Here is a 14,386-nt window from a genome sequence, read left to right on the forward strand (position 1 = left end):
TGAAGGGTACGGGGCTATTTACCTGCAGACTAAACATTCGGTAGGTTGTTTTGTCTGCTCAGCTTTGATTTAGATAACATTACCCTTGATCTCTCTGTGTGACTGAGGTCAAAAGGTCTTGAATGACATGTGTTTGTCAACCTTTCAGCCCACGTATAAGTTTCAACTTGGCTTTTATTGTGAAGGCTTTCATTTCACGGTGCATATATGCTCTGTTGTTGTCCACCCCCGAACAAAGATGCTGACAGAACCTTGTGGAGCAGAGCGTAGCAGGGATAAACACGGGTGCATTAAAACTGCTTTAAAAATGCAGAGGTCATCATTTATTTATTTGACTGTCAAAACCACAGAGGCTTCAGTATGATGCTGGTTAACTGCTCAAGCAGCAAGGCCTTCACAGTTGTGCCCCATAATGACTGTTTGTCAGTTCTCTGCGAATTATGATTCTATGTGATCAAAATATTCAAAGAATTCTGAAAATTTTCCCTGTTGTCCTATTACCCAGAGTCTGTTTAAAGTGTTACTACACCTTTAGGCAACAGTGCTTCAAAATCGCAGCTTGCAGAAGCTCTAACATTGCTCAAGATATTTAACTTATCTGCAAAAAATGAGTGATGTTTGCTTACAGTTGCTAAAATTCGAAGTGGTTTGTGTACTAGGGCCACTCGATTATGGGAAAAATCATAACCACGATTATTTTGGTAATCAGTGAGGGGTAAAGTCAGGGTTGGGGGCAAGCCTCCCTTTTAAAAATCCTACGAATTTGTACAAATTAGCCCCTTTTCTGACACTGCCTAAAATAGATTCATTTAATCATAAGATACATACTTATATACAGCGGTGAAAATAAGTAAACACATCACCATTTTTCTCAGAAAACATATTTCTGAAGGTGCTGTTGACTAGAAATTTTCACCGGATGTTGGTAACAACCAAAGAAATCCATATATGCAAAGAAAACAAAAGTTATGTGTGATAAAATGAAATTATGCAGGGAAAAAGTATTGAACACATGAAGAAAGGAAGGTGTAGAAAGGCAGTGAAAGCCCAGACAGCAGCTGAAATCTCTCAGTAGTTCTTCAGCAACCCTCTATCCTTCCTCAGTGTAAATGAATATCAGCTGCTTCAGTCCAACATCTACATTAGTAGGAGGATGAATATAGAAACATCTTTCAACTTTTGTTTTAATGGAGTTTGATACAACATGCCAAATGGAAAGGAAAAACCTCCTCATTTCGTGAATCGGTGGTCCTTTAAGGTAATCAAAAATCGCCGTTTACATGGTAGACTCCTAATCAAAGTACTATCGTAATCATATTAAAATCGGAGTATTGGCGTCCTATTCTGATAAACAATCATATTTTGAATTTAAATAGTTTTTTGTCTTGCGTTTACATTAATTTTACATTAAATAGCCAAAATGACAAGTTTCTGTCTTTTAAATGTGATTAATCGCGATTAATTGCAAAAAAAAGTGTGATTAATTAATTATTTTTTTATTCGATTGACAGCACTAATTTCAAAATGTATGGGATAGTTGTATTTTTGTACAGCTTGTCTAAAATCTGTCAAATAAAAATTCAATTCAATTCAATTCAACCCAGAATTCTTTTTACAGCGTATGCTATAAATATCCTGTGATTTAATAAATCAGTCTCTCTTGTAATGTATGGGTAAGTTTGGCCATCAGACATACAGACAGCATGTTCTACAGAGGCCGTAAGTGATGGATGACAGGGAAGCGCTTGCATAATTCACAGAAAATTAACTGGGGAGGATGAAAAGTGGTGTCTGCCGGATTCAATCCTCTAGACGACAGAAGCTCATCCCAGGTCAGTAGGTGAAGTACACACGGATGCAATCAGTGCTCCAAAAACTGAAGGAAACTGATGCAATGTGTAGCTCGAATGGCATCAAATGTAGAGCAAAAGTTGATACTTTCAGTAATGGCTTTAAGCTAATAATGTCACCGATTACACTGCAAAAAATGCTTTTCAAGTCCAAATATCTAATAATTCTTAAATCAAGAAGCATTTTCTAGACAAGCAGAAAAAATGGTCTTGTTTTAAGATATAATATGCCAAAATTAAGTGAGTTTTTCCCAATAAATTTGCCAATAGAGTTGTATATATAATAAATAATCTGGTTTTCCTTTAGGCATAAGATTATATTGCTTACTGTACCCTATATTGGCAGATTATTTTGCTTGTTTTAAGGAAAAATGTAATTTTGACATGTTATTTCTTATATGAAATATGTTATGCTTGAAAATGATCCTTGATTTAAGAATTTTTAGATATTTGAAGATGTCTGAGTGGACTCAAACAAGTATTATTATTGGAAGACAAATCATTATGAGGGGATGGTGTTCAGCAGCTCCATCATCTTTTCAAGAATGGGTTACGGCAGGGGTGGCCAAACTGGCATAGTTTAGCACCAACTTCCTTCAACACACCTGCCTGGAAGTTTCTAGTATACCTAGAAAGAGCTTTATTAGCTGGTTCAGCTGTATTTAATTGGGGTTGGAACTAAAATATGCAGGACACCGGCCCTCCAGGACTAAGTTTGGACACCCCTGGGTTACAGAATATTGGAAGGTGGCAGCATAAAACTGACATATTGATTACTTGATAAACTGGATGTTTATAAGAGAAGACTGACAAAACATTTGGCATTTTTGGAAGATGAATATAATCAATGTGGTGAGACACACGGTAAAAGTGTAATTATCTTATTTTGTTTGTGTATGTATTTATTATTATTATTGTTTTTTGTATTTTTTGTATTATTTTGTGTGTGTGTGTGTGTGTGTGTGTGTGTGTGTGTGTGTGCTTGTTTATTTATTGACGACTTTAAATTGGTTATATGTGTTTATTAAGATTTATGATAGCACCATCTGATTACTGTAACTGCCGCTGTTGGGGAGGGGGAGGAAAAGGGGATGTTAAAATGTGTAAACTGATGGTACTGTTGAATTATTGAAGAAAATAATAAAATTGAATCATAAAAAAGGAGAAATTTTAGATATTTGGACTAGAAACAAGACACAAAATTTAAGTACGAAAAGCATTTCTGCAGTGAGTATTTATATAGCGCATTTATTGTGTATGGCCATACACACAAAGCGCTTTAAAGTCATGAGGGGGGTCTTTCCACTCCATCACCAGTGTGCAGCATCCACTTGGATGATGTGATGGCAGCTACAGAACAACGGCGCCAGTGCGCTCACCACACTCCAGCTATAGGTGGAGTGGAGAGACGGTGACAGAGTTAATTCAGTGGATGGGGAGGATTGGGAGGCCATAATGGGTAGTGAAGGAAATTTGGCCAGGACACCAGGGTTACACCACTACTCTTTACGAGAAGTGCCATGGGATTTTTAATGACCACAGAGAGTCAGGACATCTGTTTAACATCTCATCCGAATGACTTTACTGGGGCATTAGGACTCACACAGACCACAGGTTAAGCCCCCTTTGCTGGCCTCACTAACACCACTTCCAACAGCTACCTAGTTTCCCCATGTGGTCTCCCATCCAGATACTGATCAGACTCAGCCCTGCTTAGCTTCAGTGAGTAACCGGTCTTGAGCTGCAGGGTGATATGGCTGTGGCCATAATACAATCTTCATTCTCCAACAAAAATTCTAGCCTTAGCAATAAAGCTAAACTAACTACACTGAAAACCATGCACAATAACACTAGGAATTTAAAATAAGACAGCAAATAGGATGCATTTTGATGTCACGTTGGTTGGCTGTAAAAGAACAGATTGTCCAAAAGGCTGGATTTGAGCATAGCCTGGAGACGGGGAGAGGCTTGAAATTAGGATTTTCGCAGCTGGAATGACATCACATCTGTCTATGTGTTCTCTAGCTTTAATCTCTGATTTATTCCCTTCTCTCACTATCCCTCCCCTCTCTCTCCATCATGTCTCCAACCAACCCCCATTCGCTGATGCGTCGCACCAGTCCCGTTGAAGGCTTCTTGTCTGCGCATGAAACTCCTCAGCTGTCTATTGTCAGAGAAGAAGAATGCCTTTATACTGTCGACATAATCTAGAGTTTGCACCGCCTCGGAGGACAAGTGAAACAACTGTAACAGCTCACAATGGGAAACATGTTTATAACTGCGAGCACATTCATTGTGATTGATTGCGATGTCTAAATGTGTACACTGAAAAAATAATTCATTGAATTTACTGCATATTCTTAAGGTAAGTGGCTTCAGACAATTTATATGAGCTAAATTTAAACAAATTAAATTTTAGTAACGTTCAGCTTCATTTGTTTGTTTAAATTCAGCCCGGATAAACTGTTTGCAACCACTTAACCTTAAAAATATGTAGTAAATCCAATGAATCATTTCACGTTCATTATTGTTTGGAACTAATACAACCCTAAAGGGACCATACTGTACTGCACAATATTGGAAAAATCTAGCATTGCGATATATTTTTATTTTGTGATATCTACTGCAATATGAATACAATTTCATCAGATGACTTAATATCTCTATTTGGAAGGAGTTTATAATGTTACAGGGTATATACAGGATTCAGAGAGTGAAATTCAATACCTTTTAAAACCTTTTTAAGACTCTTCCATACATTTTTAGACCACATCGCCAGTTTAGATTTGGACCAGAAATGACATTTTAACTTTCACTAAATACTGATTGTAAGAAACTAATCCTGAACTAAAACATTATTCAGGGTTCGTACAGTCATGGAAAACCTGGAAAACTCATGGAATTTTGACATGGCATTTTCTAGGCCTGGAAAAGTTTTGGAAAAACAGAAAAACCCACAAAGTTTGGAGGAGTCATGGAAATTACATTAGTCATTTGATAGACGTTTTTGTCCAAAATGAGCTAAGCTGCACTGTAAAAAAAAAAGCTGGGGTGCTGGAAAAAAAAACGCAAAATAAAAGCCGTTAAATTACAGAAATATAACGTAAAATAAATTATTTTATTAAATAAAAAAAATTTCCTTCAATTTAAATTTCTGGTAAATTTTTGTAATTTAATATTCGTTATTTTACGGTAAATTTCTGTAATTTCATATCCGTTATTTTACGGTAAATTTCTGTAATTTAATATCCGTTATTTTACGGTAAATTTCTGTAATTTAATATCCGTTATTTTACGGTAAATTTAACATCCATTAAATTTAACATCCATTATTTAATTTTTTTTACGGCACTCCAGCTGCCTGAAATAAAACATAAAATCACAGATTTTTTTTTACAGTGTAGAGCTTGCGAAATTCTGTCGTACGTCGATGAGAAAAGGAGTGGTATTAAACAATATGATTAGATGTTAATAAAAGTGAGCAATTGCTTCATATTTTAAATGATCTTCTATTGGTCTAACGTAATCACCTGATGCGATTTCGCAGGTAAGAATTCACCAAGCTTGAACTTTCGAACGGAGTGAAATGCGAAACTTGTCGCACATGCTTGCGTTTCTAGTCTGCCACATTCTCATGCCTATGAATGGAAGTCTATGGAGAGAAAAGTGCAGTGTGATCGCGGCTTTACAATAGAAGTAGATTTACTTACTATTACTCGTTTAGCAAACTATTAACATCGTCTAAAATTAGACTGACAAATATTTGCATAATGGAATTGAGGTTTGTTGTTTTTACTTCTTTTCTTGGCCAAGAACATGGTCTCACATCATTAGCGCTGTGTAAGCATCATCTATATTACATAGACATAAAAATAAATTGAAACTAAAGAGATTGTTGCGTGTTTTATGATATGCTCTGTAATAGATTTAAACGTTCATTGTTTTTCTCATGATTAACCACGTATACGTAGACATGACATGAAACATTAGGTCATGAAAACCGAAAATTGACGAAAGTCCTGTAAAAGTCATAGAATTTTTGTAGTAAAAATGAACCCTGATTAATTATGTACTGAATTAAATGATCCAGCAGGTGGCACCTACAGAATGGAGGGAATAACAGTGTTGCCTCGGTTATTGCAGGAAACAAATCAGCGTGATGTCAAATCTAGCAGGATTTTATCAATTTCATAAACCACACAGCATCCCGATATTGGCAGATTAAATTCAGGCAAACTATAGCATACAACTATACACTTTATAATCAAAAATGATACAAATTTAATACCTTGCAAGATAGCATCCAACACTTTTTAATACTTTTTAAAGGTTCTTAAATTTCTCTAAATTGTTTGATCAACTTCTATTACTTTTTAAGACCCCGTGGGCAGATCAATTGGGAGGATTCTACAGTGGGAGTGCATCTCCATAAAATCTAATAAGCAATCTATAAATTTCCCCGACACATTTTCGTTGTGGTCTGTGCTATTTGCAGTGTATTTTACGGTAAATTTCTGTAATTTAATATCCGTTATTTTACGGTAAATTTCTGTAATTTAATATCCGTTATTTTACAGTAAATTTCTGTAATTTAATATCTGTTATTTTACGGTAAATTTCTGTAATTTAATATCTGTTATTTTACGGTAAATTTCTGTAATTTAATATCCATTATTTTACGGTAAATTTCTGTAATTTAATATCTGTTATTTTACGGTAAATTTCTATAATTTAATATTCGTTATTTTACGGTAAATTTCTGTAATTTAATAATTGTTATTTTACGGTAAATTTCTGTAATTTATTATCCGTTATTTTACGGTAAATTTCTGTAATTTAATATTCGTTATTTTATGGTAAATTTCTGTAATTTAATATCCATTATTTAATTTTTTTTTCGGCACCCCAGCTGCCTGAAATAAACCATAAAATTACGGATTTTTTTTACAGCGTAGAGCTTGCGAAATTCTGTCGTACATTATTGTGAGTATTTTCATGCATAACAATCTATAAATGCAATCAAGAAAAAGAAAGTGTTTTATATTTCCCCGAGTCTAACAGTATTCAAGCAGAGTAATTGAATGATAAAAATTAAAATAATTCAATAAATTAAGCATTGGTAAAGTCACAAGTGGTACAATTTCTTATATCTGAATGCTTTTAAAATCATTATACAATTCCAGGCATCAAATCACATGTAAATGATAAATTATGATAAACTCAACATTGCGAATATCCTGCGATCTGTCTATTGCAAATGCACACATTGCGATATCAATGCTGAAACGATATATTGTGCAGCTCTATATCATAGCCTTGTACTCAACGAAATACACGATATATAAAATATATATCTTGGTGCTATATCAAACTACTTATTTAAAACGAGCTGAAAAAACACAATTTTTGAGGGTTTTTTGGGACAACTTAATTATTTCATGTCCAATCCACTCAAAATTTGTCAACTTAACTTCATCGATTACTTTTAGGACACCATGAATTAATTTCTAACAGTGTACTTCATGTTCGAAAAGATCTTGTTTGGCTTGAATCTTGAAATAAACCCCATTTGATGTTTAATATTAATAACAGGTGCTTATTTTCATTGATGTCATTGGCCCATTTCCTGCTTGACATCAAACTATTTCATAACTGTAACAAGAGTCAATTCGATCCTAACTTAATGTTAAAACAGCTATCGCAGCATTATTTATCAATATGTGGCTCTTTTTGGACTCTCGAAAGCTATGGAAGTAAAAAATGTAAAACAGGAAATACGTTGGGAGCATTGTTTTTGTTTACATCCCTCAAAATGGTCTATATCCCCACATTACATTAGATGAATTCAAATAGTGCACAAATCTACTGTCAGCTCTTATACTGATGGAGCCGGGCGGACTAAACCAGCAGCTGAAAATCTTCTTAAGGTGTTAGTCAGACTGCTCAGCTATTTTTAGCGTAAATAAAACCACTACGATCAGTGTTTTTACATTGCTGTATTTGTGTTGCACATTAATAATGACAGAATAATTGGCACATACAGTGTTCAGCATAATTGAGTACACCCTATTTTGAACATGAATTTTTTTTTATCAATTATTTTAGTGAATATAGGCAATGTATTCTGGTGCGTTTAAACAAATAAGATTTATTAAACATATATTTATTAAAATAATATTTTAGTCACCAAACATATTTAGAAATCGAAAGATAATACAATTAAATCCAAGCAAAATATTGCAAAAAAAAAATAAAAAATTAAACTAAATTTTGCTTCTCTTGATTTTTTCTCTTATAAAATTTGTATTTAATATGTTTCTATAACATATAAATGTGGGTGTACTAGTTTTTGCACCGTTATCGTAAGTTATTTTGTTAGACAAGCTCCAGATTTGGCTTCAGCACTGACTAATCTAATGTATATGCACAAATATAATATTGTATAGCTTCCTATTTAAAAGAACGATTTGTAAGGGGTGTACTTATACATGCTGAGCACTTTGTATGACCAGAATAAAAAAAAATGAAATACTAAAAATCCTAATTAACACATACATAATTGCTTCAAGGGATTTCCATATTAAATTTGCACCAATCCCAAATCCTCATGAGCTGTATCTAGTAGACATGCTATTGGTTTGATCCTTAGGAGAACACTGATTTAATTATTCTGCTGCATTAAAAATTATAATCATACTAGGTTCCACTTTCCTTTTCTCTATAAATGCGTACACGCACATTCTTTTCAGATATTTGATGAATTCAATAAGATGCGCACAGGATCTCAAATGCTCTAAAACACGCATCTGCATCAAGACAAGCAGAAATCCCGTCTTATATCAGCCTAAATCAAACGATGAACATTTCTAAATAAATTCCTTTCTGTTTGACGTGCACCTGAGATGATCATGTGATGAAGATATACCTTCAGTTGCATAGTTGTGGTCTCGAAGGAAGCTGTTGTTGATCTTGCGGGTGTCTATTTCCTCATCCATTGAGAAAGGCGCTGATTATTACACTGAGAAATGCAGAAACGCGCTATCATCTATCCATGATCCGCACACTCGCGCACGCGTTCAGCCCAGAGCCCGGCGCGCAATACGCGGAGGCACCATCACGTTAATACGCACAGAAATCCTAACAGTGATGTGGTGATGGAGAAAGCCGGTGTCGGGTCGCAAGGTGTCACAATAAGGCGCGGCTGTCTGCAGCAAAACCCCTGATTTACTGTAAAGCTGGCGCGCGCGTCATCGGCAATGGCAACCATCCGCGATCAAGTCCATGTCTTGTGATGTAGCTGTCATGCACAGGGTAGCGGGTTTCAGATGTGAGATGCTGTCTCTCAGACTCTGCCGGCTTGGAGAGCTCGCTTTCCCCGCTGTCGCTCCGTGTGCGCGCGCTGAAGTGCTGACGTGACGCATCGGTTGAGACTGGCGCTGCACCAGTGACTCCGCCCACTCCTGTCCACCTGCGTCAGCATCACTCCAGATCATGATGTTATGTGCCATGCTGCTCCAGCACTTGTTGAATTATGTCCATCTGAGTCATCTTCATAACAATTATGATGATCGTTGTTTAAAAAAAAAAGCAGTACATGGGTGACAGGTGACATCAGGGCCAGTTCTAAAAACAAATCCGCGATGGATGGACGGCCCCTCCTCCGCTCCGGTTTCAGAATAAATTAAAAGCCCTGCACAATATATTCATTCCTTTATACTTTTTCTTTTTCGGCTTAGTCCCTTTATTAAGCTGGGGTCGCCACAGCGGAATGAACCGCCAACTTATCCAGCATATGTTTTACACAGTGGATGCCCTTCCAGCAGCAACCCATCACTGGGAAACACCCATACACACTCATACACTACGGACAATTTAGCTAATTCACCTGTACCGCATGTTTTTAGACGGGGAAACCGGTGCACCTGGAGGAAACCCATGCCAACACGGGGAGAACATGCAAACTCCACACAGAAATGTCAACTGGTCCAGTCGAGGCTCGAACCAGCGGCCTTATTGCTGTGAAGCGATTGTGCTACTGTGCTGCCGTTTAATTTGTTAATCTCTTCATTTAATAGGCAAAATTTCACATACACAAACAGAAATTTGCTAACTCATCTCCCACATTAATAATTTTATTTTTTTTATTTTATTCTGTATTTTTACTCTGAAATTGTTGAAAAGCAAAAAAAATATAGGTGAGATATGTGTCAATTATTATTATAATACTCATTATAACATTTGATTCTCCTGTTAATTCTTAAAATCAGAGCATGTAGAAATGCTGTACATTATGCTTTGTGTATTTTATTTTTTAAACTTATTTTTAATTTTTATTTGTATTTTTTTATCATCGTTATTTGTTTTTTAATGTTCACATTTATATTGGTTGTTTATATACAGTTATATATATATATATATATATATATATATATATATATATATATATATATATATATATATATATATCTACAGTTGAATTTTTTTCTTTTTTAAATATTTCCCAAATTATGTTTACACTAAAAAAAATTATTCAAAGATGATGGGTTTTACTCATTTTTTTTTAAGTTAAGTGGTTGTAAACAATTTATTTGGGCTGAATTTAAACACACAAATTAGGTTGAACATTGTTATATTTAATTTGTTTGTTTAAATTCAACATAAATTGTTTGCAACAGTTTTGCATGCAACACTTTTCAAGGAAATTTTCACAGTATGTCTGATAATATTTTTTCTTCTGGAGAAAGTCTTATTTGTTTTATTTTGGCTAGAATAAAAGCAGTTTTTAGTTTTTTTAAAAACATTTTAAGGTCAAAATTATTAGCCCCTTTAAGCTATTTTCTTTTTCGATAGTCTACCGAACAAACCATTGTTATACAATAACTTGCCTAATTACTCTATCCTGCCTAGTTAAGCCTTTAAATGTAACATTAAGCTGTATAGAAGTGTCTTGAAAAATATCTAGTCAAATATTATTTACTGTCATCATGGCAAAGATAAAATAAATCAGTTATTAGAAATGAGTTATTAAAACTATTATGTTTAGAAATGTGTTGAAAAATCTTCTCTCCGTTAAACAGAAATTGGGGAAAAAATAAACAGGGGGGCTAATAATTCAAGGGGGTTAATAATTCTGACTTCAATTGTATATATCGCCACTTAGCTCAAAATTATTAACTTTTTTATTTTTTCCCCCAGATTTCAGTTTAACAATATTTTTTTCAACACATTTCTAAACATGATAGTTTTAATAACTCATCTCTAATAACTGATTTGTTTGATCTTTGCCATGATGACAGTAAATAATATTTGTCTAGATATTTTACTAGATACTAGTATTCAGCTTAAAGTGACATTTAAAGGTTTAATTAGGTTAATCAGTTAAGTGTAAGTTATAGTATAACAGTGGCTTGTTCTGTAGACAATCACAAAAAAATATTTCTTAAGAGGGCTAATAATATTGACTCTAAAATGTTTTTTAAAAATAATTAAAACTATTTCCAGCCGAAATAAAATAAAAATATTGCCAGCCGAAATAAAACAAATAAGCCTATCTCCAGAAGAAAAAAATATTATAGGAAATACTGTAAAAAAAATTCTTGCTCTGTTGAACATCATTTAGGAAATATTTGAAAATGAAAAAAGGAGGGCGAATAATTCTGATTTTAATTGTGTGTATATATATATATATATATATATATATATATATATATATATATATATATATATATATATATATATATAACAGAAAAATACAAGCTCACAAAGTTCAGATTTCTTTTTACATATTGTGATGCCATAGCATATAATATAAATATGCTTATCTTCTTTTCATAAAATAAAAAATAAAGTAAAAATAATCATGACATATCTGAGGTATACTGTATGTCAAATGTGCAGCCAAGAGCAACAAATGAATGTGACACTGATATTGACAAGACAGGCTTATTCTGAAAATGTAGCCCTGTATACATTTCTGGAGATCACAAATTATGTAGCCAGAGGAACGTTTGCCTGCATTTCGTCTTTTAAAACGAACGCTATGGGGCGGTATGATACTGTTCCTTTTCGCACTTTCCAGATGTTTCCCAGCGTTTCTCGCTGTTACCAGTTTGCCCAGTGGCTCGCCATGTACGTCGGCGGACTTGAGAAGCAGAGAGGAGTTGACCACAACGACGGGGTTTGAGTCCAACCAAAAACGATTCCAGAAAGCAGGTAAGGCAAAAACAGAATCCAAAAAATAAAATAAATAAGTAAATAACAGGGTGAAAATGTGGTAAAATCTGAAAACATGGTGCAAATCAGGCGAGGGCTTTTCTTGTTCTGGATTGCTGTCGGTTGGGTATAGGAAAGTGGGTGAGCGGGTCAATTGGTGCTTTTGAAAACACTATTGGTTGGGTTTAGGGAAGAAGGAGGGTTGGTCAATCAGTCAGTCAGCTGACAGTGTCCTCAACAGCAGGCGCTAATGGCACTTGCAAGAGAAACATGAGATCTCAAAAAGTGTACACAGCGGCCTCTGGTGGATTCGCAAAACCTGCAAAAAACCTACCTCTTGGAACGTATTTTGCGCTCTCCAGAAATGTAGTGGTTTGTTTTCAGAATGAGCCTTGGTTGGATAATGAGGAGTAGAAACTGGTAAATAAAGTCATTATTTTATTTTGTTTCCCACAACAGTATTCTTGCAGCTTGAAAATATTGTGATTAAATCATTTATTCATTCATTTTCCTTCCTCTATTTCAGAGGTCACCACAGCGGAATGAACCGCCAACTATTCATCTACATTAGCAGGATGACGAAGATGAAGGGTGGAAATTTCAGCAAGACAATGATCCAAAACACAGCCAAGGAAACTCTCGAATGCTTTCAGAGAAAGAAACTCAAGCTGTAGAATGGCCCAGCCAATCACCTGACCCGAATCCAATAGAAAATACTAAATAACGATCAGATTTGATAGACGAGACTCACAGAACCATCAAGATTTTTACACACTGTTGAAGTCTGTGAAAAACTCACACCTGAGCAATTCATGTGACGTCATTCTCCACATGAGAGGCGTCTTTGAGCTGCCATCATGAAAAAGAACCTTTGATATAAAGCATTAAATACATTTCAGTAGTTCAATACTTTAGTCTCGTGTCATTTCATTATTATACATAACTAAACTTTCAGATTTGTTTGTTTTGTTTTATTATTTTGTTTGTATTGTTTGGGTTTTTATTAAAATCTGGTTCAATTCCATGTCAACAGCTGCTTTAGATATATTATTCCCAGGAAAAAAACATGACGTGTTCAATATTTATTTTCCCCACTCTATAATATACATTTAATTGTTATTAAAAGTAATATCTTCATAATATTAGTCATATTTTATATTAATGATATTTATTGTTTTTAATTATTATTTATATAATTAATAATAGTAATATTTTGTATATAATATTTATAATTTTAATAATAAATATTACAAAAATTATATAATAAAATATTATGAAATATTATTATTTAAAAATGTGTTTAAAAAAATTCTCTACGCTAAATAGCACTTGGGCATCACGGTGGCACAGTGGGTAGCACAATTGCCTCACAGCAAGAAAGTCGCTGGTTCGAGCCTCGGCTGGGCCAGTTGGCTTTTCTGTGTGGAGTTTGCATGTTCTCCCCGTGTTTGCGTGGGTTTCCTCCGGGTGCTTCGGTTTCCCCCACAAGTCCAAAGACATGTGGTATAGGTGAATTGGGTATGCTAAACTGTCCGTAGTGTATGTGTGAATGAGTGTGTATGGATGTTTCCCAGTGATGGGTTGCAGCTGGAAGGGCATCTGCTGCATAAAACATGTGTTGGATAAGTTGGCGGTTCATTCCGCTGTGGCGACCCTGGATTAATTGTGGCATTGTGGCAGCAGTGGAGTCATTCAGGTTCCTGGGCACCACCATCTCTCAGGACCTGAAGTGGGACACTCACATTGACTCCATTGTCAAAAAAGCTCAACAGAGGCTGTACTTTCTTCGTCAGCTGAGGAAGTTTAACCTCCCAAAGGAGCTGCTGAAACAGTTCTACACCTCCATCATTGAATCAGTCATCTGCACATCAATAACTGTCTGGTTTAGCTCAGCTACTACATACGACCTCCAAAGACTACGTCGAATAGTTCGGACTGCTGAGCGAATCACTGGTACAACCCTTCCTACTCCCCAAGAACTGTACTTATCCAGAGCGAGCAGAAGGGCTGCCAAAATCACTGTGGACCCCTCACACCCAGCACACTGCCTCTTTGAACTTCTACCTTCTGGTCGAGGCTACAGAGCACTGCGCACCAGAACAGCCCGACACAGAAACAGTTTCTTCCCTCAGGCAATCCATCTCATGAACACTTGATGATAATAATTGCGAAACCAACATCACTACTTGCCATACACTTTTATACACATATACACTTATTTAACAACACACTTTACATGACAATTTGCACATGACAGCTGCACATATAACGTTGTATATAGTAATAAACATGTACACACACTTGTCAATCTGTATATTTGCACT

General features: G+C 35.2%; 1 protein-coding gene across 2 annotated transcripts in view; it reads right to left on the reverse strand.

The window, feature by feature from the left end:
- Nucleotides 1–14,386, reverse strand: part of ppp2r2bb (protein phosphatase 2, regulatory subunit B, beta b) — a 149,593-nt gene that overhangs the window by 85,402 nt on the left and 49,805 nt on the right. Inside the window, exon 1 of one of the 2 annotated variants that reach the window (XM_056446039.1) lies at nucleotides 8,776–9,235. The exons of the other annotated variant lie outside the window; for it this stretch is intronic. Coding sequence (XP_056302014.1) covers nucleotides 8,776–8,845 — 70 coding nt within the window. The 5' untranslated portion in view covers nucleotides 8,846–9,235. Of the gene's footprint in view, nucleotides 1–8,775; nucleotides 9,236–14,386 lie in introns of those variants that run through there. 2 annotated transcript variants of the gene reach the window in all.

The sequence above is a fragment of the Danio aesculapii genome, chromosome 21 (genome assembly GCF_903798145.1).
Source record: "Danio aesculapii chromosome 21, fDanAes4.1, whole genome shotgun sequence".
Classification (NCBI taxonomy): Eukaryota; Metazoa; Chordata; class Actinopteri; order Cypriniformes; family Danionidae; genus Danio; species Danio aesculapii.